The sequence below is a fragment of the Acomys minous genome (genome assembly GCF_964271855.1).
Source record: "Acomys minous genome assembly, chromosome: 16".
NCBI classification, from domain to species: Eukaryota; Metazoa; Chordata; class Mammalia; order Rodentia; family Muridae; genus Acomys; species Acomys minous.
In genome coordinates, this window is record NC_140498.1 from 57,476,892 (window position 1) to 57,503,988 (window position 27,097).

Genomic DNA, 27,097 nt, shown 5'->3' on the forward strand with positions numbered 1-27,097 from the left:
GGCACTAGAGAGTGTGCGGCTGCAGAATATCCATTGTGCACTATTGTGGCACTAGAGAGTGTGCAGCTGCAGAATATCCATTGTGCACTATTGTGGCACTAGAGAGTGTGCAGCTGCAGAATATCCATTTGCACTATTGTGGCACTAGAGAGTGTGCGGCTGCAGAATATCCATTGTGCACTCTTGTGGCACTAGAGAGTGTGCAGCTGCAGAATATCCATTGTGCACTCTTGTGGCACTAGAGAGTGTGCAGCTGCAGAATATCCATTTGCACTATTGTGGCACTAGAGAGTGTGCGGCTGCAGAATATCCATTGTGCACTATTGTGGCACTAGAGAGTGTGCAGCTGCAGAATATCCATTGTGCACTATTGTGGCACTAGAGAGTGTGCAGCTGCAGAATATCCATTTGCACTATTGTGGCACTAGAGAGTGTGCGGCTGCAGAATATCCATTGTGCACTATTGTGGCACTAGAGAGTGTGCGGCTGCAGAATATCCATTGTGCACTATTGTGGCACTAGAGAGTGTGCGGCTGCAGAATATCCATTTGCACTATTGTGGCACTAGAGAGTGTGCAGCTGCAGAATATCCATTTGCACTATTGTGGCACTAGAGAGTGTGCAGCTGCAGAATATCCATTTGCACTATTGTGGCACTAGAGAGTGTGCAGCTGCAGAATATCCATTTGCACTATTGTGGCGCTAGAGAGTGTGCAGCTGCAGAATATCCATTGTGCACTATTGTGGCACTAGAGAGTGTGCGGCTGCAGAATATCCATTGTGCACTATTGTGGCGCTAGAGAGTGTGTGCCAGAGAGACCTAGCAATCAAGGAAATGGGTTCTATTCCTGGCTCGGCCCCTGACCTCTGTGGGGCCCTGGCCAGTTAGTTAACTGAGCAACTTCCTCTCTGTAAATGGTAGTAGATGGCTTCCCCTTTCCTCCCATTCCCAGGGATGGAGGAGCTCAGGGAGAAAAAGCACTTTAAATCTCATGTTCTCCTTTCAAAAAAGAAACAGAAAAAAAATCATGAAATAACATCCCAACTGATGTACGTGGGCATCGTGCTGCTGCTGCTGCTGCTGCTGCTTGTAAATTATGAGTTGCCTTGAGCAGTAACTGACAGACAGACAGAACATTTTAAGGGGTGAGAGCAGGGTGCTTATGTGGGTGCTTATGCTCTGCTAGTTAGAATCTGCTCTATGATTTTAGCAGAAATAATTACCAAGTAAGAGAGACAGAAAGAAAGAGACAGAGAGAGGAGAGCAAGGAAGGGGTGGTGGGGGAGGAGAATTTGGGAGCACAGCCATCCCTCCTACCACTAGTGTCCTCCCTCCCACATCATCACTGTTCCCAGCCTGGACCATCTCTGCCTGCCACGGTCCAGCAGTGGGATCAGCTCTGCGTGGCTGTCAGCTTTACTTGATCTTTTTCCCATGAGCCCCCGCAGGATGAAAAAGACAACACTGAAGTCTCAACTTGTGGAAGGCTATGGAGATAGAATCATCTTTATGACTTTCTTGGCTAAGCCAGTGAATGGCCTTAAGAAAATCTCAGTAGGTCTATGATGGGCCCCAAGATCACGGTTTCTAAGGCTCTGGCGTAGGTCACATATGGAGTCCGACCTAACTATGTATGTGAGAAGACAAACAGAAGTTAATACTTCCTGCCACTCATGACACTCTGACATCCCGTTTCAGAAACACTTACCAGAGGACTTTGTGGCTGCACGTGTAGAGAAAGCTCACTTGTCTGGGACTAAGTGTGGCTTGCCCTTTGCTTCTGTGGCGGGGAGGGGGTGGCCTACAAAACTGGGGAAAGATGGGCCTCTGAGAAGGGCCATCCTAATTGCATTTCTCCATTGTTTATATTTGCAAATTGGCACGAAAAGCAAGCCAGGGTCATTAGGGATGTGTCAGGGATCGCTCACTCTGGAGAGTCATCGTTTGGTCATCGGTGGCGCAGGCAGAATGAGGGAGACACAAACAAAACAGTTGTTGCTGGCAGTTGATGAGCCCGGTCACCTCAAGGACCCAATTGAGTCAATGGCTGGCAAGACCGAGCATTGTTTTCAAGCTGTCGCCATCTTGGGTTCTCTACTCTGCTTGCTTTCTTCAGAAGGAGGGTTTTCCTAATTAAAGCGAAGAGTCCGCATGCCCTGGGGGCAGAATATAGGTCAGACGTCTGAAGGAAGGGGCCATCTAAGAAGGCTGCATCTTTGTAAGTGTGATCACTTTCCCTCTGCGCATTCTACTTAAGTAATCGGGAAGTTTATAGCCAAGTGCCTAACATTCTGTCTTTACAGCATGTCTAGGTACTCAGGCTCTGATCAGACCCACAGTGGGGAATTTTAATTGGCCACAAACAAAACTTCGAGCCCAAATGAGGACTTACGAAGACAGCTTGCCCAGGCCACTGCAGAGGGACATTTGAGAGCAAACACAGCCAAGGAAAACTGGTCCTCTTATACAAGGGACTTTTATCACTAGCCAAGGGTGGGGGCTCACTTCCTAATGAGGCACTGCTCGCCATTCTCTTAGACAATTGTGGGAGGAGGGAGCTCCCTGCATACTGCCCAGTGTGAGTGTCCACACAACAGCCCTTATTAATACTTTGTGCGCAGTCCTGAGAACAGAAGGGCCACTTCATCGTCCAGACAAATGCCCCTCCCCACTTGCCGGTGCCTTATGCTGGTTCTCTCGTTTCCCACTCTCCATACGACTGCAGTGGACCCGGACAAGTAATTATTTCTAATGAATTAACCGTCTCCTATAATTGCTACCAAACATTTCACTATGTGTTTTAAATTAAGCCGGAAGGCATTGCCCCAGGAAGGGATTGCTGAATGGGTTTTGCTAAGGTCTTTGCAGCAGGGTGCAGTATCATTTCCCAAGAATTCACGGTAGCAAAAGATAGTGACGCTCAGTTTAAGAAGGCGGGCTGAGCCTCTCGAGTTATCTTTGGCCATAAGTAGAGACTTTTAAATATGGGGTGAGTGTTTTCATTGTGAATATAAAGAGTAATGGCGTGACTCAAGACCACCTTCGGCTGGTGAATAAGCAGGCTGCAGCTTGCATGTGCTCGTGTGAGATGGTTTGGCTCTCTAACCGCTTGACCTGGTGGACTGGTGGAGCTGTTTGTTGACACGTGGGCTTTAATAGGCACTTTTAATATAACTGGGGGGGGGGGGGCAGGAGAGATGGCTCAGAGGTTAAGAGTACTGCCTGCTCTTCCAAAGGTCCTGAGTTCAATTCCCAACAACCACATGATGGCTCACAACCATCTATAATATAATCTGATGCCCTCTTCTGGCCTGCAAGTATACATGCAGACAGAACACTGTATACATAATAATAAATAGATATATATTTAAAAAATAATAATAATATAACTCAGGGCCCAGTTAGGACAAAAACAGAACCTGGCAAGTGGAGAAGGCAGAAAGCAGATGAGAACGCAGATTGTAGCCCCCAAGAGGTGCCCTACAGTACAACACCTCCCCTTAGCCCTCTATAGGTAGTTCTTAAAGACAGCGGTCTCCTGGTGGGTCTGGTGTGTCCTGGCATCAAAAGCTCTGGTCATGGCCTTATATGCAGCCTCTCTAGGCCACATAGCCTTCTCCGTGGGAGCTGCCGTTTCTCTTGTTTTGCCATGATTGAGCCTTGGGCCCACAGTTTGCTTCTCAGGTATTTCCAGATTATAGAATAAGAGGGAAAGGCTGAACAGGCTGCTGCTGCGGACTGAGACTGACTGACAGCCACCAGGTAGCTTGGAACTGACGCCGGAAGGTGAGCGTCGATCTCGGGAAGGAGCGTGAGCCGATGTGGACAGCAGGTCTGGGTGAAGCGAGACGGGGTTGTTGAGCCCACTCATGGCACACTTTCCCCGAATGTCCGTGACCCTCCGTGGCTTTCCCACTGTACAGGGGCATTTACAGAAGAGCCCCATTCTCTCATGAATGTTCTGGGTTAGGACACGGCAGGCTCTTGGGCCCCCACAGGCGGCATCCCCGTCTCCACTTCATTGTTTCTCCCTGGCCCAGTGTTTATCATCCGGAGGAACAAAGTGGGTCAGTCGGTGATGCGCGGCTAATGGCCAGTAGTTGAGAGGATGAGGGAAGCTGGGCCCTGCCGGTGATGAGGAGGGTCTTGGGATGTCAGACGGAAAGGGACAGTGACGGAGCAGTTGTGGCTGAGGCCACCTGGCTTCTCAGGCTTAGTTCTGGGTGAGGGTTGGGGGGGTGGGGGTGGGGGTGGGGAGGGAGGCACTGTAGGGAAGGCAAGCTTTGCTACAACCTAAAAGTTTGGGAGTGGAGCTGTCAACCTCTCCCTCTCTCCCCTGGCTGGTACCTGGGAGTTTCTACTGTCTTGTTGACTGGAAGTCCTCCCTCCTACCCAACGACCTTTTACAGACTAACTATTGCCAGTGCTCATCTCTACGGTGTGCCAAAGGCACCCATCCGTGAGAAGGTCTTTCATGTCTGAGAACCAAAATTGGGAAGTTGCCCGGGTGAATATTATCCTTCTGTCAGTGTCCCCCTGTCCTGGCCCCCACCCCTGGGAGTGCTGCCAAAAGGTCACCTGCCTCTGCCCTCTGGGTGATCTGCCTCTGGGAGTGTGGAAAAGTCCTTGGCCAAAGAGAACAGCAAAGTGGGTACAGGTGATTTCAAACTGAATCGCTGAAGACGGCCGCACGGAAACGTTAAGCCAGGCACGGTGGTACACGCATGTGATCCCAGCTCTCAGGGAGGCAGAGGCAGACAGATCTCTGTGAGTTCGAGGCCAGCTTGGTCTACAAAGTCCAGGACAGCCAAGGCTACACAGAGAAACCCTATCTCAAACAAACAAACAAACAAACAGACAAATGCATTCTAATTTCTTTTGGATATCAGTAACTAAACACTTAGAGGATGTGACAAACCTAGTGGGTGCTACACATGGATTGTCATCTCATTTGATTGTCACAACATTTCTAGGGGCAGAGATTTTTATCGTCACCAGTTTTCATTCTCAGGCCCCAGGTTCAAGGACCTTTTTAGGAAACAGTCCTGGCGTATGTGCCAGAAAAAGATGCCAATGAGTGGCATCCAGGGCCCCGGGATCAGGCAAATGAAAGCAGTTCACACGTCACTTTCGGTGTTTTGTTTTGTTTTCTGTCTCTCTACAATTAAAATGACAACCACTTGGGCCTTTAAATGAGTAATTTTGGCCAAAAGCCGGCATGTTTTAAGAAGCCCGAGTTGTGATGTCACAGGAGCCAGTTGGCCGAGGTGTTAGGATGCGGAATGGCTGGCAGCTTCAGGATGTAAGCTCCGCAGTCTCAGACTGGCTCTGCCACCATCGCCGCCATCTCCTGGCTGTGGGGTTCGAGACCTCTCTGAGACTGGGTTTCCTCATTTGTGCCATGGAGTCGCCACCGACATGGGGAGGTTGTGGAGACACTGAAAGGGGTGACGTGGGTGACACATTCAGCTCCATGGCTGGCATGCTGCATACTCTGAGCTTCCTTGATCCTTTAGGGTACGCTTAGGCAGCACTGGGGTGGCTCGACTGCCAAAACCACAGGCCCCCTGAGCAGGTGTGAGTACCAAGACCCTGTGTGGACTGACCGCCAACCCGTCTTCCAGAACAATCCACGCCATTCAGCAAATCTTTCCCTCCTAAGAAGTGTGCTTGTGTCTGTCATTAAAAAAAAAAAAAGTACCAGAAATAGCATACAGCCCCAGTTACTTAGGAGGAGAGAGGGATTATAGCAGCTCATGTTTGCTGTAGCCAGTTCTTTCTGGGCTCTCTGACTCGCATCCTGTTTTGGCGATTGGCTTGAGCAATCTCCATTGCTTTCTGCTATTTTTCCCTAAGGTTGTCTTGTCTCTGACAGACCCAGGCATAGTTCAATCGCAGCAGGAAGCAAGCCAGGTGCTTCTTTCAAGAGACATGGAAAGGGGGAAAGTAATTTGAATTAAAATGGTGCCGATAACTGTGAGCTGGGACGTCTGCCCACCCTTGGGACATGAGGAAGACCACTTGTGGTCCCTTTTCTGTGTTTCATTAGCACAGGAGATGTCTCTCCCACGCGTCAGCAATCCCTGTCTGCATTGAGACTAACCAGGATTATCACTTTGTCAGGCCCTGAAACTGCTGAGCGGACTTTACCCAGGTCCCCATCAGATCCGTCGTCACTAACATCTGTCACCGTGAGTGGATGCACACTGATGGTGTGACATAGGGATTAGTTTAAGAGGTGGTTTGAGGTCATCTGATGGTCACTAGTGCCTGTCTTTTCAGCACATTCGAGGTCACTGACCTATGGAGTTTGGCGCCTGGTGAGTGTAGGCCATGTTTAGATAGGGCCACTCTGTCGAGCTTGGTCCCCTCCCTGGGCCCAGGTGGACACCGTCTCTGCTCCTACATAGCTCTCAGTGCACCAGATGACAAGTAACATCCAGGTCTGTTTCCTGTGTGCCAGGCGCGATGCTAAGCCCGTTGCCTCAGTTAACTCACCTGCTGCTGTCAGAGGGGGGGTCATCGTTAAATTCTTTCTGTTTGCTTTTTAATACCTAGAGTAAAACTAGTGAGCCATGGGGCTGATTTGGTGCGGTTGGCAAGGCTAAGAACATGTTCCTTACTGCGAAATCACGTGGCTCTGGTGAAGCACACGAGAGCAAGGTAGAAGGCCTAAATGCTTGCGAGACTAAGAGCTTCCATGAGATTAAAACCAGGCTAAGATCTGAAAAAAAAAACCAACTTCTCTCCGGCTTTCGGTGGGGTGGGGTGGGGGGGGGCAGGGGAGGGGAGGGGGGGCAGGGTTCCCCTCAGCCATGTTTCTGCCAGAATGAGGCTCTCAGGGCTGGTTATTCTAACATCCCTCAGAGTTGCCCAATGACAGGACGCCAAGCAGAATCTGTTACAAGTGATGCTGTCATCTGTGACCCAAAGACAAAATTTCAAAGGCATCCAAGAAAGCAAAAGGACTGAAAGCCCTCAATGATTTTACTGTGACTGTCATTCCCACGGTCAGACATCTGCTGCCTGGGCGAGATGAGCCAAAAAAGCGGTCCTGCCACCGCCACCGGTGCTAAACCATGACTTCGCACCCTTCTGCCTTAGCAAGTAAACTGGCCTCCTTTCTGTAAGAACAAGGCGCACTGATAGTCTGGCATGTTCTTCATTGAGTGACTGGAGCGCCCTCTTACACATCCTTCCGGAGTGTGTCAAAGGTTATTATTGGCAGCCACTCCTAGCGTTTCCTTTAAGATTTCTTTATAAAAATCACCTTTCCTTAGCTGGCCGAACAGTCCTTCCCTGAGAAGAAAAAAGAGGTGTTCTCATTGACGGCTCCTGTCTGGCTCCTCCCGGCCTGAGGAGCTCCCCCCCCCCCCCGCCCCATCTTAGCTGAGACCCTGGAAGATTCTGGAAAAGTGGGGGATGGGAGCTGTCCGAGCCCCGAGGCTAGCATGAGGAAGGGGGGCAGAAGCTGGAAGACAGGCCTGAGTGTGAATGGAGCTCGGGGCCTCCAGAGCAGGAAGCCTGGCAAGCCAAGGCACTCCAGGAAAAGCTCTTATCTAAACAGGGGTGGCCCAGGACTCTGGATCCTCTCCACCATTGTCCCCGGAGCTGACCCAGAGCTTACCTACAGTCCCCAAAACTCTCTTCACTACCCTGCCCCCTCATAGACACAAGAAGTAATTTTCAGCATGGCCCTCTAAGGCGTCACGAGGTCTCTCGGTAAAGTCACTCTTCCAGAGTCCCCTTGGCCTGACCCCGTGACCACCCTGAAGGCCCAAGCTCTCTTCCCAAGCAAAGCGAGCAGGAACCATTCTGTCTAAACAGGTCTCCCAACCCCACACCTCTCCTGCCAGCATCCTCTGCCCAAACTGTTTCGTTTGTTTGAAGAGAACGTGAGAGGAAAGGGCAGAGTGTTGGCAGAGCCTATCAATCTGTTGCTCCGGCCGAGCTATCACCAGTGTTTTGACATGACACCAGCAGTAGCAGTTTACATCAGGCCCTCCTGCAGGATGGCTGGCGTAAAGGGTGCCTCCACCAGCCTGGCCCCTGGGTGTGCCTTCTGGCCGTCCTCCAAGCAGTTTTTCCTTTCCTTTCTGGTTTTGGTTTTAAAGACATTTTGCAGGTTCGGTTTTCTCACTGTTGCTTCTCTGCCCTTTCGTGTCCTCGCTTGAAAAGATCCCATGGTCCTTAGAGTCCCATCATGTGTGGTTAGCACGAGCAATGAGACTTCTCTGAGCAGGTTAGCACGGCTCCCGCCCATCCTCCGATTTCATGATCTGGAGCAGAATCAAAGGAAGAGAGAAATGTTTGGTGTGGGGGCTTTGTAGGGTCTCCAGGGTCTTAGTTTTTCTTTATTTAGTTTTAAATACACATTTAATATACTTGGACGATGATTCAGGCTCAGTGTACCCATTTAGTAGGTGTTGGGGTACTCAGCTCAGCACTGCCTCCTCTGTCCCCACCACAGGGGTACTCAGCTCAGCACTGCCCCCTCTATCCCCACCACAGGGGAACTTAGCTCAGCACTGCCTCCTCTGTCCCCACCACAGGGGTACTCAGCTCAGCACTTCCCCCTCTAGCCCCACCACAGGGGAACTTAGCTCAGCACTGCCCCCTCTATCCCCACCACAGGGGTACTCAGCTCAGCACTGCCCCCTCTATCCCCACCACAGGGGTACTCAGCTCAGCACTTCTCCCTCTATCCCCATCACAGGGGAACTTAGCTCAGCACTGCCTCCTCTGTCCCCACCACAGGGGAGCTCTTTAAAGTATTGAAGTCATATTAAAAGAGGTGGACTTCTGGCAGCTTCCCTCAGTCCTGAGAGTGCCTCCCATCTTCTCTCATGAGCGCTGTTTACTTCATCAGTGGCTGAAGGACGCACAGCCTGTCCCCTCTGACTCCACATGTGCACCAATGCACCCTCCAGAGACAGAGAAGACCCAAGCTTTATGTGGGAGCAGAGGACAGGAGGCCTGAGGAAATCTGAAAGTCAAAAGTGCTGAAAACCAGCACACACACACACACACACACACACACACACACACACACACACACACACACACACAAAATGCCCAGGTGCTCCGGAGCGCATGTTGTCCGGCAAAGCTGTGAGTCCTACTAGAGTGCACAGGGAGTGGGCTCGGCCTCAGGAACTGTACAGCTTGAAACTCAGTGAGCAGTGTGTGAGAGGAAATCGCACACACTAAGATGAAAGGTGTCTATTAAAACCTGAAGGGAGGCCGGGCGTGGTGGCACATGCCTTTAATCCCAGCACTCGGGAGGCAGAGGCAGGTGGATCGCTGTGAGTTCGAGGCCAGCCTGGTCTACAAAGCGAGTCCAGGACAGCCAAGGCTACACAGAGAAACCCTGTCTCCAAAAACCAAAAAAAAAAAAAAAAAAAAAAAAAAAACCTGAAGGGAAAAAAAAGCTTAAAGCCACAAAACTCCCCAGTGCCGGCTTGGGTTTAACAAAGAGGGGGTGGGGGCGGGGTTGCAGGGAAGAGGAGCTGACAGGATTGCCCAACCCCTCACCCTACCCCAAGCTCTATCTCAGAAACCCAGGGAAAGTGGAAGGAAAGGACGCACTGCGCATAGTTGTCCTCCGACCTCCACATGGGCTCTGTGGCCTGTGCACTTGTGCAGACTCACATGTATACTAATAAATAGATAGATAATTTCAGTGTTTTCCTGGCACATGAGGAGCCGTGCCGTAGCACGCGAGGTGGAAGGGCTATGTGTGATGTTCGGAGACATGCAGGAAGGGAAACAGGATTCTGCCACTACCTGCACGGGAGCTTTGGCTCGCGTTGCTGTGCTCTGTGGACCCAACCTGCCTCTGGTCTGGGGTTATAAAAGAGCCAGGAGGGAGCGGGGCAAACCTATCCCCACAAAGTAACAAACCTAAACCACAAAGGTGAGCCGCACAGAAAGATGGCAGCAGGACGACTTCCGGGACCGGACCGGGACCGGAGCGTGGAGCGGTCCCCGGTTGGCGTTAGGACAGGCAGGCATGTCGTGCGTGCGTAGGGCCCAGCTCCATATGTCGGTACCTAACTGGCTGACTTCTTTTAATTTATTTATACTGGCCTCTCGTCCTAACTGAGTGGTGGACAGAGATGGCAACCCGCACTTGTCCCCCCAGAACTCTTTCCCTTTCCTGGATTATAAATACCTCGCTGTGCTTGACGTGCCATATGCAAATCGCGGCAGGAGTCCTGGGGCTCCTTAGGAAAGGACATGGGGCTTGGAGTACCACGGGGACAGAGCGAAGCTGATAACGGTGGCCTTGCCCAGAACAGTGCATGGGAGCTCGCTTATCTCTCTCTGGCAGGAGCTGCCGTGGGCTTCCTGTAGGAAACCAGGGGCAAGCTCCGCTTTCCTCTTGTTGTTCGCCTTCCGCCTCCCTCAAGACTGTTCCCAGCACCGTCCTTATCTTTGTATCTTCAAACATGGCACAATCCACTTCCTAAGAGCTTGATGTATTCTTAAGACTCAGGCGAGTGATCCCCTCCCCCCTCCCTTTCCCCCTCCCCCACCCCCCCCATCCGCCTCTTTTCAAGTGGCGTTACAGAAGCATGTCCTCCATGACAATCTATTTTTACGGCTCAATGACAAAAGAGGGGAAAATAATAGGCCCTGAATTAGAAAGGAGCCACAGAGCCTGTCCTTTTCATTCCGAGGACCTGGCAAGCAAGTGGAGTGTATGGTTTCCACAGGAGGGCTTGGGATGTGGTGACGGTCCTGAGAGGCAAGGAGGGCGGCGAGGGAAGGGGCTCCAGTGGCCCCAGGCGAGATGAGCTGACTGTATTTCCCTTGGGAAGTGACTCGGCTATTTCTTTGCATTTCCTGACGATGAGGTGTAAGACAGGTTCGAGCTCTTGGACGAAGATGCCCCCTTATCCTTTTCAATGCTTCGAGGGGCGCAGCAAGGCATCTGAAGATTTCGCGTCCCCTCAGAAGGGAACATGAGTGGCTGAAGCCACTGTCCTGAGTGTACGCTTGCATGTGTGCGCCAGAGTGAGCGCACCGACGGAGCGCCAGCGTACCTACATTGTGCCAGCTCCTGTAAGCGCTGAGGGTGTGGCCGGGGTGGGCAGTCACTAGCAGTTCTCCATGTCAGTGCTGCATCCTCTATCTCAGGATGTTGACTGTGAAAGCTAGCAGATAGCGGCATTTATACGCTTCTCTCGGAACGCTGCCTTAGGGTTGCTAAACAGCCAGCAGAGATCTCACGAGTGCCCTAAGGAAGGGCACTCTTATTCTTTTTTGTTTTGTTTTGTTTTACTTTAAACCTTTTCATTTCAGTATAAACTGGTTTTGGTGGTGATGGTGGGAATTGAACTTAGACATTTGGCCCCAGTACAGAATTCAGTTATTGAAACTATCTAGTTATAAGAGCAGCAATGGGGTTTAGAAGATGTGTATCTTCTTTAGTGGTCCTCGTGGAAGCACGTAGGTCTAACTATGAAGACAGGGCAGTGGGGTGCAGGGACATGGCTCAGTGGCTGACCCTCATGTCACCTGAACCCAGCGTTCTGTCCTTAGGAACACACACACACACACACACACACACACACACACACACACACACACACACACACACCTGGGTGGGTAAGTAGCATAGCCATAGCTTCCTGTAGTCATGGGCTAGGCTGGGGGCTCAGAACAGGTGGTGGGTACAACACGGAAACTATTCTGCGTCGTATAATAGGAGGAGGAGAGCCAAGCCCAGTGGATGGACCGGTTCTGGAGTCATTTCCCAGCTCTCCCATCCTCTCCCTCCGCGCCTCTTTCACCTGCTTCACTCTCTCGCTTTTAGCTCATATACATTCTCACTGCTCTGGGCTACTTAGAAACTTGGGTTTAAAATGCCTCCTGGATTGAAACTCTCTAGGTTCTGCCTGAGGCTTTCTAGTTCTAGACCAGCTGGAAAGAACACCAAGACAGAGAAATGCTTCAAAAGGGAGGGGGGGTGGTGCTGGGGAGATGACTGTTCAGTTAGGAGCACTGGCTGCTCCTGCAGAGGACCGGTGTTCGAGACCCAGCACCTACAACCATCCCTAACTCCAGTCCCAGGGGATCTGATGCCTTCTTCTGACCTCCAGAGGCATAGGCATAGGCACACTCGTGTCGTGCACACACACACACACACACACACACACACACACACACACACACGCAGGCACACACATCCACACAAACTAAACATAAGTAGATCTTATTTTAAAAATTAAAAGAGAGCGCTCACAGACTTTAAAAATCAGCACTATTAATACTCTCCTTTGATAATTAAACATGTGACGCCTAAGAAGTTAAGGCTTGTTGTGAAACTTGGAGAGAAATTAGTTAAATAAAATAAACTATTCTGAGACATTTGTTTCCGTGGGCATTTATTTAGCTAAATATTATGACTTAAAGCCACCGTGCATACATGTGAAATGCCATTATTTTCTCGAGGTTTCCATTCATTGATGCAACACACACACACACACACACACAAACACCACGCACACATATTCATACGTTTGCATGTCACTTTCACCCACTGGGAAATGGTCAAAATCCAGGCATTAGATGTCCTAACTTACGTACTTTCTTTAACATGTAGATCAGGGAAGGTGTCTGCCAGCACACTGTTAGAGTGTCGTCTCTCTACTGGGTAGACACGGTTGCTGTTTTCAGCTTCTAAATACGAGGAGGGGAGGGGCCTAAGGCAAAAAAAGATTCTCAGAAAGCTTACGATTTTTCTCTGAGGACTTTTCCCACCGTTCCCATCTTCCCAGTCATCGCTCACTGTTCTGTGCAGGAGGCAGCATCGTGACTCTGTCTTCTTTTTTCCAGGTATAACCTCTGTTTGGAGAGTGAAGACTCCTTCGTCCTGAATCCTGACAGCCACATAGGAAACAGAATTGGCAGCATCACGCAGCGCATGATGGTCATAGAAGGAACCAATAAGGTACCGTTTGCATAAACCGAGCGCTGGGCTAGTCTCAAGGCGTGCTCTCAGCTCCTGCTTCTGAGCTTACTAGACCCAGGAGTAATGGGGGGGGGGGCAGGGGGAGAGGAAGCTCACAATTTAGAGAGGGAGAGAATCTCTCAGGTGTGTCTTCCTGAAGGCATACATTAAAATTACTCACGGTGCTATAATTCCCTGACTGTATTCTTTAGACTCCTAATCCTTCTCTTTCTTCTGTGTGTGTGTGTGCGCGCGCGCGCGCGCAAAGCATGTGCAATGCCCTCAGAGCCCAGATGAGAACATCAGACTTCCAGTCAGAGACACAGGTGGTTATGAGACTTCTCTCTTACTCTCCCATGTGGGCGCTGGGAGTGGGAACTGCTGGGAGTGGGAACTGAACTTAGGTCCTGTGCGAGAGCAACGCATGTCCTTAACCACTGAGCTACCCTTCCAGCCTGGGGAACTCATTTTCGGTGCACTTCAGGGCCCCCCCCCAATCCCAACCACACGTTAGATCCTCTATCACGTGATGTTACAGCCACGTCTTTGGGGAGGGGCCCGGAGTCCGCACAGGTGCTGGGATGAACGCCACACACCATCAGGAGATTCTAGCCTTCGGGTGGGCCTGGGTCCTGCTAGCGTACAGCGAGTGGGAGCCCAGCAAATAAAAACTGTTCCAAGGCCTCAAACCAGAACTCAACACTTCTGTCCCGCAAGATACCTTGCCTGTCGGGCGAAGTCTAGGCTGGGTGTGCAACACACACCATGTATCGAGATTCCCCAAACTAACCAGGTCTACTGGGTCTTTTTTTTTTTTTAATACTTTCCACACTTGTGCTTTCCCCTGTGAGCCTAGGAAAGAGCTGGTGCCCTGTGAACCAAAATGTTCCAGTCAGCTACAAATCAGGAAACTTCTCCCTCTGAAGTAATGAAAGGTGTGCTTAAAAACCAGCTAGTGCCAAGCATGGGGTTAGCAATACTCTAAAAAAAAAACAACAAAAAAACAAAAAAAAAACCAGGGGCTGGAGAGATAGATGGCTCAGTGGTTAAGAGCACTGTCTGCTCTTCCAAAGGTCCCAGGTTCAATTCCCAGCACCTACATGGCAGCTCACAACTGTCTGTAACTCCAAGATCTGACACCCTCACACCAATGCACATAAATTAAAATTAAATAAAAATATTTTTTAAAAACCCAACAAATCAGACAACCCCTCACCAAAACATCCCTTCACATACGCTCATCTTGACCTGAAGTGGAGACTGTCTGTAGAAACGCCACTGTCTGCTCGAGTAGGCTTATACTTTAAATATCCATTTATTCTGCTCCGCTGTGTCCTTGGATGTGAGGATGAAACGTGGATACACAGTTCTCTATGTAGCATTAAACAATAAATGACTTCCGTGCTCTTCTCTCTTTTAAAAGACTTCTTTGTTTTTAGTTCATGCCTGCGCAGGTTTTGCCTGCCTGTGTGTATGTGTGCCACGTGCATGCACTACCTGTGGAGGCCAAAAGAGGGCGCTGGATCCCCTGGAGCTGGAGTTACAGATGGTTGTGAGCCGCTATGTAGGTGCTGAGAACCGAACCTGAGCCCTCTGCAAGAATAATAAGTGCTGAAGCTACCCTCAGCTCCCATTTCTCTTTTATTCTTTTTCTTTCTTTTTAAAATAGCGCCACACTATGGTCCTAACTGGCCTGAATGAAACTCACAGAGATCTCTGCCTCCCGAGTGCTGGGATGAATGTTTGCACCACCACAGCTGGCCCTGAATCTTTCAGTATCTAAAGATGCTTTTTTTTTTTTTGAAGATGCTAATGTCAGCATCCTCCTTTGACAAAGCAGACAGGCCTTCCCCATTTTAAATATGGCCAGCCCAAAGCTATACAGCATAAAAGGATTAAAAAAATTTTTTTTTCAAACCAAAGTCTCCTGATCCAAAACTCAGCACTCTTGTGGCCAACTAAACCCAAACCAACCAACTTGCGTGTCCATTTGTGTGACAACATAACAGCCACTTGTGAAAGTGTTTTTTTAAATAAACACAGCAGTAGTTGGGGTGGTTTATAGCTCCTGCCCCCCCCCACCACCATCAACACAGTAAATAGGAGTTAGAATGGTCCGTGCTGTTCAGCCATTGGTGAAGGACTTTAATGAGCAAGTTAGTTGAGAGGGATTTCTATAAACTTGAATGTTTGATTTGGGAAGAAATTGTCCCCTAACACTAGAGAGCAGTTCAGGACTGCCACAAAGTCCTAGTGGATTTTCCAGATGACATCACTGGTACCCACTCGTTGTTGCTCCTTCCTGACCACACAGGCAAGCGCACTGCTCATCCTGGAGGTGTGAAATGAGAGTGAAGGGGCATGGCCCAGGGGCGTTTCTAGTTTGTTTTCTTACCAACCAAATATATAGCGAGCAATAAAATTGAACGGGTTAAAACTGGTTCAGATTCCTAATGGACGTGAACTCGTGTGCTTAGCCCAACTCCGTATATAATGCCTGCTGATTAAAAAAAAAAATCATGCTTAGAGCAGACTAAAAACTTGGCAGAGATTAAAAAATAAATAAATACAATTCTACCCAAATTTCCACTCAGGCTAGTAATAAATGCATTGTCCCATAGCTCTGTAGTTAAGCTAAAGATTTCCGACACGAACTGCTGTGCACTGTTGGCATCTGTACCACCTGGCCCAGGCTCAGGGGCCGTGGCGTCTCCTCCTTCCTCCTGTACTGCCAAGAGCCCAGATGGTCTGTTCTCTCAGCCCCTCCATGGAGTTAGTGGCGTTTCGTACCCAAGTTCCTGTGGTAGAGATACAATCGCCTGGGGAGGAGGCCCTCTACACACCCGACTTTAACAGAACGACCAACCGACCACATTAAGTGCCTCATAATCCCCCAACGGCCACAGTGTCTCACCATGAAGAGTGTCTGTTACGACCATCTTTATTATAAAGCTTTTCATTTCATGAGAAGTGGAGATACACACAGTACAGACCCTGTAGGCAGCTGCTAGAGATGAATTATTGAATGCTTGCTCTGGCTTAGGAGAACTCACTGCTTTCAGTTTTATCACTAATATGTGCTTTTTGTGTGTGTGACGGGGAGGAAAAGCCATTGCTCATTGGACAGTTGCAAGGTAGTTTTGCTATTTCTAAACAGCATGCAGTGTTCTTTACACTCTAGACTTTCGGCTTCTTTAGTGTAGCTTGTGACAGACATCGCGCACTGGCCTTGCCCAGCAATGTTCCTCTGTGGAGAGGTGTGGGTCGGGGTGGGGGTGGGGGAGCTCTCACGTTGGAAGTCATAGGTGGGTGGGGGCAGGGTTTTTTGTTGCTGTTTCTGTCAGTGAAAGGCATTCGGAGGGAAATAAAACAACAAAATTCCATCTCACGTTGGCTCACATGTGTTAAGATATGAGCCATCAGCTAAGTGGCTAAAAGCAAATGTTTAATTTTCATGTTGTTCAAATGAATTGCCAGATCTGAGGGTTTGTGGGCCTAAAATCAGAAGGGGACAGAACTCTGGGCTGGTTCTGAAATTCTTGGCCGTAGTAACCACATTCCATGCACTTGTTTCTGGGCAGAGGAGGTAGTATGCAAATCACCCAAGACAATCCCGTGACTTATATAACCCTCCTAATTACAGAACTATGGCCCGGGTCCAGCTCCCACACAGCCCCTGGCTCCCCTAATTCTCACCTTTTGTTTTCCCATCGTGGTTCTAGCATGGTACCCTGGGTTCATCGTAGCCTTTCCAAGGCCTTGGTACACCACTTCTACTTCTCCCTAAAATACTTCTCAAAGAAAGCATCGTTAGGAAACATCCTGAGATTTTTAAAAAAGATTTATTTATTTTATTTATTACATATGAGTGCTCTACCTACAGAAGAGGGTATCAGATCACATTATAGATGGCTGTGAGCCACCATGTGGTTGCTGGCAATTGAACTCAGGACCTCTGGAAGAGCAGGTGGTGCTCTTAACCACTGAGCCATCTCTCCAGCCCTGAGATTAAAGCCACCATTCCATAAATAGATTTTAAACACTTGTTCTGGAAATTAGGTACTCAGTCTACTCCTTGAGGCCCAAGCAGCATTGTAAGCAAGAATTACTAAGGCTTAGCAAATGGGAAGAGAGGAATACGAAGAAATCCGAGCTCACATTATCTAGTGACAGGTTTTTTTGTTTTTTGTTTTGGGTTTGGGGGCTTTTTGTTTTTCGAGACAGGGTTTCCCTGGACTCGCTCCGTAGACCAGGCTGGCCTTAAACTCACAGAGATTGCCTGCCTCTGCCTTCTGGGTGCTGGGACTAAAAGCACGCGCGCCACTATGTCAGGCTTCTGGTGACAGTTTTGATGCGTGTCCCTGGGTCATAGAAAAGGACCCCATGACAAGCCAAGTCCTTTACGAGTGCAGAGTTAGGCTGGACTGAATGCCTCATGAGAAGTTGCCTACCCTGAACTAAGCCATCCACCAAAGGTCTGACCTCTTGCTGCCGGGATTGGCTGTGCTCACCCTCTGTACGGGTCACTGGGGATGCCACATGGGTGTGGCTGGGCTGTTACACCTACTCCTGGGATGGGATCTAAACTTGAGTATCCTAATTATAGTTCAGCTTAACACTCCCGCCTTCATTACTGGTCCTCCGGTCTCTTCTGTTGGCTCTCATTTGTGGAGGATGAAAACTAATTATAGAATTAGTACAAGCAGACAGTCTTGGCGTCCTTTTAGTGCGCCCTATGAAATAAGCTTCAAATATCTGTTGCATCTCAAATCTTGGGCACTTCCTCTTCTGTAGTATAAAGGGTGTTTGTTTGTTTGTTTGTTTGTTTGTTTTTTAACCTCTGTACTGCTTCTCTTCATTTTCCTCTCCGGTTGAGCATCAAGGACCAGGTTGGTCCCCTTAGCACAAGAGACCCACACCTCCTTACTCCTCCAAGCCAACCAAAGGATGCTGAGGACAGTCACACAAGCTCCCATCTCTGACCTGACCTGGCTTATACTTGTCAAATACCTTTCATGGGTTTTATTTTGTTTTTAGACAGGGTCCCACTATGTAGCCCTGGCTAGCCTGCCTCAATATGTAGACCAGGCTGGCCTCCAACCCACAGAGATCACTTGCCTCTGCCTCCCTCCTGTCACTGTGACTAAAGGTGCGCGCTACCATAGCCAACCTATATCCTTGATATTATATAAAAAGATAATTAATTTTATAACCTTAAAGTTCCCTAGAGAAAGAATATTCTAGAACTGAAGTAACTTTTGGTAAAGTTGATCATAAGTTTTATGTTTCACCTTACGGTAAAAAGGTTTTTTTTTTTCTCTAATTAGAACATTTTTCATTCAGCAATCATACTTTCAAATCATAACACTTTTTTAAAAAGTGGTGGTGCATGCCTTTAATGCCTGCACTTGGGAGGAAGACGCAGGTGGATCTCTGTGAGTTCGAGGCCAGCCTGGTCTACGGAGTGAGTTGCAGGACAGCCAGGACTACATAGAGAGACCCTGTCTGGAAAAAACAACAGAACAAAACAAAACAAAACAAAACAAAACGGTTTCAGTTTGTGTTCAATTCTGTCCCAGAAAGAAAGAACGCAGTGTTCAGCTTGCGTCACCAACTACTGCTGAGTAAAGGGGCTGCGTTCCGGGGAAATCTGATGCAAATGGCAAACAGAACCTTAGCAGTAGTAGGTTCTATCACTTGGTGGGGAGTGGGAGATTGAGTGGGAGGAGTTCTACACAGCAGGACAGATGCGCTTCCCAGCTTCCCAGGCCTATCTGTGCTCTCTGGTGTCTTGGGGTTCATCACTTAACCCCTCGAAGCCCTGGTCGCCTTATTTGTTTACTGTCCCCACCTCACAGGGCTAAGGTTAAATGAGACAATGCTGCCCATGGTGGCAATGTGGCAACGTGAAGACCCCGCCACAAGAGGTAAAAACACTCCCACCAACATAATTTCCACTTTAACAGGAACAGTGGTGAGCTCAGGTCTGGGGGGATGGCCTGCCTGTGCATACGGTGTCTTGTTTTGGAAGGCATCATTCAGGAAAAGAGGAAAAAATGGAATTACATTTCTTTCCTCATCATTCATTCTAACACATCTCACCTCTAGGCAGCTCAGTTTTAGTCTCTGATTACACATAAAGAAGAGGAAAAAATGGAATTACATTTCTTTCCTCATCATTCATTCCAACACATCTCACTCTAGGCAGCTCAGTTTTAGTCTCTGATTACACATAAAGTCTGACATGGGGCTGGGCGTGGTGGCGCACGCCTTTAATCCCAGCACTCGGGAGGCAGAGGCTGGCGGATCACTGTGAGTTCGAGGGCAGCCTGGTCTACAAAGTGAGTCCAGGACAGCCAAGGCTACACAGAGAAACCCTGTCTCAAAAACTTTAAAAAAAAAAAAAAAGTCTGCAGTGGCTAACTAAAACTAAAATAGCCACAACCATTCCAGACCATCTATCTGGGCAGGGCTATTTATTTATTTTACTTTACTTTATGTATATGAGTGTTTCACATGTATGCGTGTCTGTGCACCGTGTGCATCCCTGAGACCCACCGAGGCCAGAAGAGGACATCAGAGCCCCTGGACCTCAAGTTACAGACAGTTACGAGCCACCATGTGGGCGCTGGAAACCAAAACCTGGTCCTCAGCAAGAGCATATGCTCATATGATTGGGCCATCTCTCCACCCCACTATGCACAGATCTTAAACGTGGCAACATACACAGGATGGCTGCCTTCGCCTTGCCACAAGCCCCACGTCTCCTCAGTTCCTCTGAATTCTGCAAAAGCAAAGTCATTTTCACGACAGCACAAATGTGACTGTCGGAAATGTCAAATATTATCCGGCCGACAGAAATAGGGGTTTCTGCTCACTGGACAACAATAGGTCCAAGAGTCTAAATAAGCCAACGCGGTCCTTTAGGGTGAACAGTAAGAACTGAACTCAACAGGAGATCGGGCTTAAGCTGAGTGCAGAGGAAACCTCAGTTCAGCCACTCAGTTCTGAGTTCCCCCATGAAGAGCCTTGACGTGGCAGAGGCCAGATCCCCAAGACAACACAGGAGGCCACAAAGTACTTGATCGTCTCTTTGTCCTTTCAGCCACCATCAGCCAGTGGCTCCCCTCGCACTGCCCCCAACATGCTCAGCTCACACAGCCGCCCACGTCCTCCATGCCTCCTCTCGGCGTGGATAATAGTTAAGAGAAGCGCGGCCATCTGAGCTCGTACGTTCCCACTCTTCCGTTAAAGTGAACAATCAAAGTAAAGAAAGAGGCGGCTGAACCTTAAAAGTCACTAACCGTGGGGGTTGCCATCTTCCTTTGTCTACTTATTGACATCCTAGTAGCGCCTTCACAGTCACACGATGAAGGAAAAATACCACGCAGCGCAGCCCTCCGCGGTACCCGGAAGTTCCCTAACACGGGGAGGATATAGGAGTGGGTGTGGTTAAGCAGATACCCCACAACAAACCAAGAAACCATCTGGGGGGAGACGCCGACACTGAGTATGCTTTTAGCCTTTGTTTTAGATTTACTTAATGAATGTTACATGCACGAGTGTCGGCCTGCGTGTGTGTGTGTGCGCGCGCGCTTCTGCCTGCGTGTACACATGCGCACTACATACGCACCTGGTGCTCACGGAGGCCGGAATAGGATGTCAGAATCCCCGGAACTGGAGTTACTGGAGGTTATGAGCTGCCACGTGGGCGCTGGGAATCGAACCGGAGTCCTCTGCAAGAGGAGCTGGGAGACTGCGCGTAAAATGTCTACTGCGTTACTTCATTGCTCAGACAACGTTAAGCCCCTCCGCCAGGCGCAGTCGGCTGTGGGGGTGCACCCCTGGGAACCAGCTGGCCAGGACACCTAACTCCCTAGAGCCATCAGAACAGCACCACAGCCTCTCAGCCCGTGACCACGTTATCTGTGTCCCAGGACGCGGACTCCGATCGCTAAGTGACCGGATCAACTTCTGGGTATCTGTTTCTAACTGGAAGAATGACAGAGTGGCTTTAAGTTTTGGGGGGTTTTTTTGTTGTTGTTGTTGGTTTGTTTTTTTCATTACCTGTTCGCGGAATGGTGTCTTAGGTGTATGAGTGCTCACAGAGTGTCCATATTTCTGACCTCTTCTTTTATAGGAAACATTGGACGAGTCTTCAGCCTGTCTAGGTTTTCACCTCATGATTATAGTAGCCATTATTTAGTTTGAAAAGTGCTTCCGAGTTCATATCACCCTGACCGCTGTCCGGGAGTAAGCGTGCTACGTCTTAGCTCTAAAATGGCAGTTTATAGCTTCGTTTTGTATACAAAGAATTGAAGTACTGAAAACATACACTTTATAAGCTCACACACATACACACGCACACATGACTGTCGTAGCTTTTCAGCTTCCCCTCTGGGGGCTGCACGCGGGGGGAGGGGGAGAGCTGCACGCCGCATCCTTTGAGCACAAAGGAGAAACGGCTGAGGCACCCTCTCTTCTGTCCTAGCTCGCTTCACGCTCCCATGCCTCCCACAGACGCCTAAAATGAACAGCTGGTACAGGTGCCCTCAGGTCACCAAAACAAGGAAAGGCCTGAGCCTCACCTGTTCCTCCTCGCCCCACCCCCACCCCCACCCCCACCCCAGACGTGGACGGGCCACTTGGTGGGGTGAGACGTGCAGTCCCGCACCTCAGCTGCAGGTCTGTGATTGTCCTGCCAGCAAGCCCGAGATAAGCCTGGAACCCTCGTACATCGGATGTCATGGGCTCCGGTCTCCTGAGGACCTGCCTTCCTGTTATTTTTCTATCCGTGCTGGGGCTCCACAGCAGAGCTTGCTGGGGTTGCCAGCCCTACAATACCCTCCCCTTTCAAAGGCTCTGGGATGGAATCGTTGAACAGCCCCCCCCCCCCCGCAGTTGCTTGAGGCTTTTCCAATCGATCCCACCCCCTAGCTGAACTTGGTTTCTTCTTTGCAGACGGTTAGCACCTTGGTGGTGGCTGATTCGAGAACCTCTGGGATCTACAGCTGCAGAGCTACCAATAAACTAGGAACAATGGAGAGACACATACAATTCTACGTCACAGGTAAGCGCCCGGGCTCCGCCTACAGAGAAATTGGGTGAGCTCCCGCTCTCTTCCACCCTCTTTGCTTTTAATGCCCTTGGTGATGTTTTTTTCTTTCCTTTTTTCCTTTTAACGTTCCATGTCAGGCTCTATCCTTAGTCTCAGGAATAGAATCCCACACCTCTGTAGCTTCTCTTAAAGAGCCACTTCCCCAAACTTTCTCTCGGTTGTGTCTGTGTTTCTTTCCCAGGCTGGATTCTAAATTTGGGGTCTCACATCCTCACTTTTGGACCCCTTCAGGACCCACCGTTGGGGCTGGCACATGGTTCACTCCCGCCTTCTATGATGTTAGAAGGTTTTTCTTTTTGTGGTTTTGAGGGGGCTTGTTTTGTGGGTATTTTTTTTTAACCTGGACGTCCACAGTTGCAGTAGTTCAGCCCTTTGGGAATTGAGATGCTCCTGTCAGAAGCTGAGAGTAGGTTTTGTTCAGTATAATTAATGGTCTACTTTTGAGCATTTAAGAATTGAACATTTCAAGCCTCATGGTCTCTACAGATCTTTAACCCTGCAGGCTACACGAATGGCACTCCCCGTGTCCCGCCATGAGTTCAGGAAGGAAATAAGTTGCTCAAAGTCTAAAAACAACTGCCTGGCTCCACGCTCTCCCAATTTCTGAGGAAACCTGGGCAGTCTGCCAGCCCTCTGGAAACTTCACACTGCACAGAGCAGGCTGCTGACATTACCTAGAAGTCTCTAGAAAGAAATAGGTGGGACAACGTTCATGAAATGGTCGGGGTTGTCATGATAGAAAGCAGGGAGCCAAGCTCCAGAGAATCTGACCCGTGGAGAGACACAGATCCTGAGGTCATTCTCACTGGTCGGACCCGGACAGTGCGCCTGCACTCTCTGGAGCAATCCCTTTCTGTCCACTCCAAGCAGGAAAGGCCTTTGCTGGGGAAGACTAAGGTTAGTCTGCGAGGGGCTGGAGAGATGGCTCAGAGGTTAAGAACACTGGCTGCTCTTCCAAAGGTCCTGAGTTCAATTCCCAGCAACCACATGATGGCTCACAACCACCTATAATGAGACCTGGTGCCCTCTTCTGGTGTGCAGGTGTACATGCAGGCAAGACACTGTATACTTAATAAATAAATAAATCTTTTACAAATTAAAAAAAAATAAAGATTAGTCTGGAAGTAAATCCAGGCACTTTGGACTAATTCAACAGTTTGAATCTGCAGGTCACGACCCCTTTGGGGGTTGAGACGACCTTTTCACAGGGGACACCTAAGACCGTCAGAAAACACAGATATTTACATTACGAGTCTTAATGGTAGCAAAGTCACAGTTATGAAGTAGCAATGACAATAATTTCATGGTTGGGTCAACACAACATGAGGAACCGTATTACAGGCTCTCAGCATTAAGAAGATTGAGAACTACTGGACTAATTAAATACAGAGGTTTGCATTGTTCTTATATTTGGTTGGAAACAGGTTTTAACAATCTTGAGTTTATAGTGAAAGCGTATGTGGTTTGGTAGGTGAAAGATGGAACAGTTCATTCTGTTTTGAACTTTCTCTTTTTCTAGAAAAAAGATCGATTTATTATGTATGTGTACAGTGTTTTGCCTGCACATACACCTGCAGGCCAGAAGAGGGCACCAGATCTTACTATATATGGCTATGAGCCACCATGTGGTTGCTGGAAATTGAACTCAGGACCTTTAGAAGAGCAGCCAGTGCTCTTAACCTCTGAGCCATTTCTCCAGCCTGCATTTTGAACTTTGAACACATTTGTGTTGAACTAGAGTCCGCTAGCTTGCATGGTTGACAGTGCTTTCTGCGAAGCAGCACACATAGCTCTGACACAGGCCCAGGTCCCCCAGGAAGATGATGTGTCATCAGCCTGTGCATGTCCGAGAATCACTCTGTGGTTGCAGCAGTGATGCTGTGTTTGAATTTGCCCTTTGGTGGCACCACCGCCACCATCCCACAAGTAGAACCCACATATGTAACTTAAACATTTCTGGGGACTGGAGAGGTGGCTCTGTGTAGTTAAGAGAACTTGCTGCTGCTGCAGGGGACTGGGGTTTGGTTCCCAGCACCCACATCAGGTGGTTCACAACTGCCTGTGACTCCAGCTCCAGGGCTCCCGTGCCCTCTTTCCTCCCTCCTAGGGCACCTGCACACACATGTGCACACACACGGACATACACATAAAATAAAAAGAAAGCAAATCTTTAAAATGTTTTTCTAGTGCTCATGTATTTTATAGAATACCATTTTAGAGGCTGGATGTGGTGGCTCATGCCTTTAATCCCAGTACTCGGGAGGCAGAGGCAGCTGGATCTCTGTGAGTTCGAGGCCAGCCTGGTCTACAGGAAAGTTCCAGGACAGCCAGGACTAAAATAATAAACCTCATCTTGGGGGCTTAAAAAAAAATGGTGGTGGCACATGCCTTTAATCCCAGCACTCGGGAGGCAGAGGCAGGCAGATCGCTGTGAGTTCGAGGCCAGCCTGGTCTACAAAGCAAGTCCAGGACAGCCAAGGCCAGAGACCCTGTCTTGGAAAAACAAAAACAAAAAACAACAACAACAAAGAAAAGAAAAAAAGAAAGATTTCTTAAACCAAATATCTGAAACCCTGTATTATATTTTTAAAATAATATAAGTCAATATTTAGGGCTTTGTTTTCCTGGTCACTGAACTCACAACATCAGGCAGATGCTTTACTACTGAGCTTTGCCCACAGCCCTGTGTTTAGTAGAAACAGACACACACACACACACACACACACACACACACACACACACACACACACACACGTACTCCACCACTGCTCTGCTTACATTCTAATGAACCTAAAATCCATGAAATAAAATTCAGGCCTTCAGCCGTACAAACCATTAATCAATACTCCAAATCCATGTCCTGGCTCTCAGCCTCTGAGAGGCAGCTCGAAGGGCAGTGGGCTGGCGGGGGGTGATATGAAGAGATAGAAGAAAGAGCTGGGCTCCCCCTGTGTGCTCAGAGCAAAGGGCAAGAGGCGGGGAGGGGGGGGGCACAAACCCTCTCTTAGCCACGGACTCATCTAAGTTCATCCTACAGACCTTTATGTATATCCCGGCCTCTTGTGGACAACTGTGCCTTGGTCAGGACCTCATGGCCAGGCTGGGCTTAGAGACCTGGGGCCTTTCAGGCTGCTAAGCACTTGCCTCTCACTCTAGCCTGTGAGTGGGGGCCACGCCCACATCCGTGCCCACTTCTGACCCCCAACCTTCATTCCCAACCCCTACTTCCCACTGAGACTTTCCTCCAGCCACCTCTTGTGTGCCGACTTAGCCGTGAGGACACGGATGACTCCTGTGACTAGGGAGGCCAGCCCTCTGGAGGAGGACGAGACTGAAGGATCTAGTGGCAGACTTGGGAACCATGTGTCTTTTCTGGAAATTTTGCGCCCCCAAGGCCCCTGGGCATTATCTAGAGTGGAGTGACACAGGCTCAGGGGAGACACACACCTTTGGGCCATAGATGTTCACATTTTAAGGAAGGGTACAACCAGAAAAGGCCCTCTAACGGCCCAGGCAGGACCCTTGTCACTCAGGTCTGAGTGTTTCTGGGAGAGGACACGCTGAGGGAGGAAGGAAATGCCTATGGGACACTCACAGCACTTCTGAAACACAGAAACTTTCATCTTAAGCCTGAAAATAGCTCATGACTTAAACGTCTTAGGATCTGCTTCTTCCTGTAGCTCCTTTCTAGCAGCCCTGGAAAGTTTAGGCTCGGATTGATGATAGGCTAAAATGCTTATGTTCGCTGTGGGGTTGTTTTTTGTTTGTTTGTTTGTTTGTTTGTCTTTGGGTTTTTTTTGACTATTTATTATGTTTTTTATATCAAATTTTGCTCCTAACTTTTTATTCTTGTTTTTGTTTTTTGTTTTGTTTTTCGAGACAAGGTGTCTCTGTGTAGCCTTGGCTGTCCTGGACTCACTTTTTAGACCAGGCTGGCCTTGAACTCACAGCGATCGCCTGCCTCTGCCTCCCGAGTGCTGGGATTACAGGCGTGCACCACCACGCCCCCCCCCCTTTTTTTTTTAAGATTTATTTATTATTATGTGCACAGTGCTCTGCCTGCCGCTACACCTGCAGGCCAGAAGAGGGCACCAGATCTCATTCTAGATGGTTGTGAGCCACCATGTATGTGGTTGCTGGGAATTGAACTCAGGACCTCTAGAAGAGCAGTCAAAGCCATCTCTCCAGCCTACCAAACTTTTTATTCTTAAAGACAGGATCTCACTATGTATCCTTGGTTGTCCAGGGATTTATATGTAATCCAGGCTGGCCTTGAATTTACCGAAATCCATCTGCCTCTCCCTCCCAAGTGCTGGGATTAAAGGTGTGCCCCATCCGACTCAGCCCAAGACTTATTCAAGGTTAGGTACTTTTAGGAATCTTGCACTATGTGTGTGTGTGTTCTGGAGAAAACAAGAACATACATACATATATCTTATGTATAGTATATTTAGTAGGAAATGGATATATGTACTGTGTGTGTGTGTGTGTGTGTGTGTGTGTGTGTGTGTGTTGCTTATGCTTGACCCAAAGTAATACTTTGGTTTTCTGGGTTTATTTATTCTACTTTGTGTTTGTGGGGGTTTTGCCGGCATGCATGTAGATGTACCACATGTATACTTAGTGCCCCTCAAAGGCCGGCTACATCCCTCAGGTGCCCCAGCCCCTAATGTGACTGTCTAAACTTTTAATTCTGTAAAGATCCATTTGGAGCTTTATTGCTTCTCATTTTAATTATGTCGCCATTCTTTTTTTTTTCCCAATTATTTATTTTATTTGCATTGGTGCTTTGCTTGCACGTATGTCAGATCCTCTGGAACCGGAGTTACAGAGTTGTGAACACCCATGTGGGTGCTGGGACTTGAACTCGAGACCTCCGGAAAAGCAGACAGTGCTCTTAACCGCTGAGCCGTCTCTCCAGCACCATGTCCCCATTCTTAAAACACAATAGCCTCCCTTCCTCTGTGGAGAGAAGCAGCTGGCTGTGGCCACCGCATCCTTGACAGCGCCACCTCCTATT

The 27,097-nt window shown here is 48.9% G+C and overlaps 1 protein-coding gene across 2 annotated transcripts in view; it reads left to right on the forward strand.

Annotated features, from left to right (window-relative positions):
- FLT1 (fms related receptor tyrosine kinase 1) overlaps positions 1 to 27,097 on the forward strand; it is a 164,884-nt gene that overhangs the window by 57,121 nt on the left and 80,666 nt on the right. For both annotated transcript variants that reach the window (XM_084761732.1, XM_084761733.1), the window contains exons 11-12: positions 12,845 to 12,959; positions 21,921 to 22,029. In XM_084761732.1, coding sequence (XP_084617858.1) covers positions 12,845 to 12,959; positions 21,921 to 22,029 — 224 coding nt within the window. The remainder of the gene's footprint in view (positions 1 to 12,844; positions 12,960 to 21,920; positions 22,030 to 27,097) is intronic.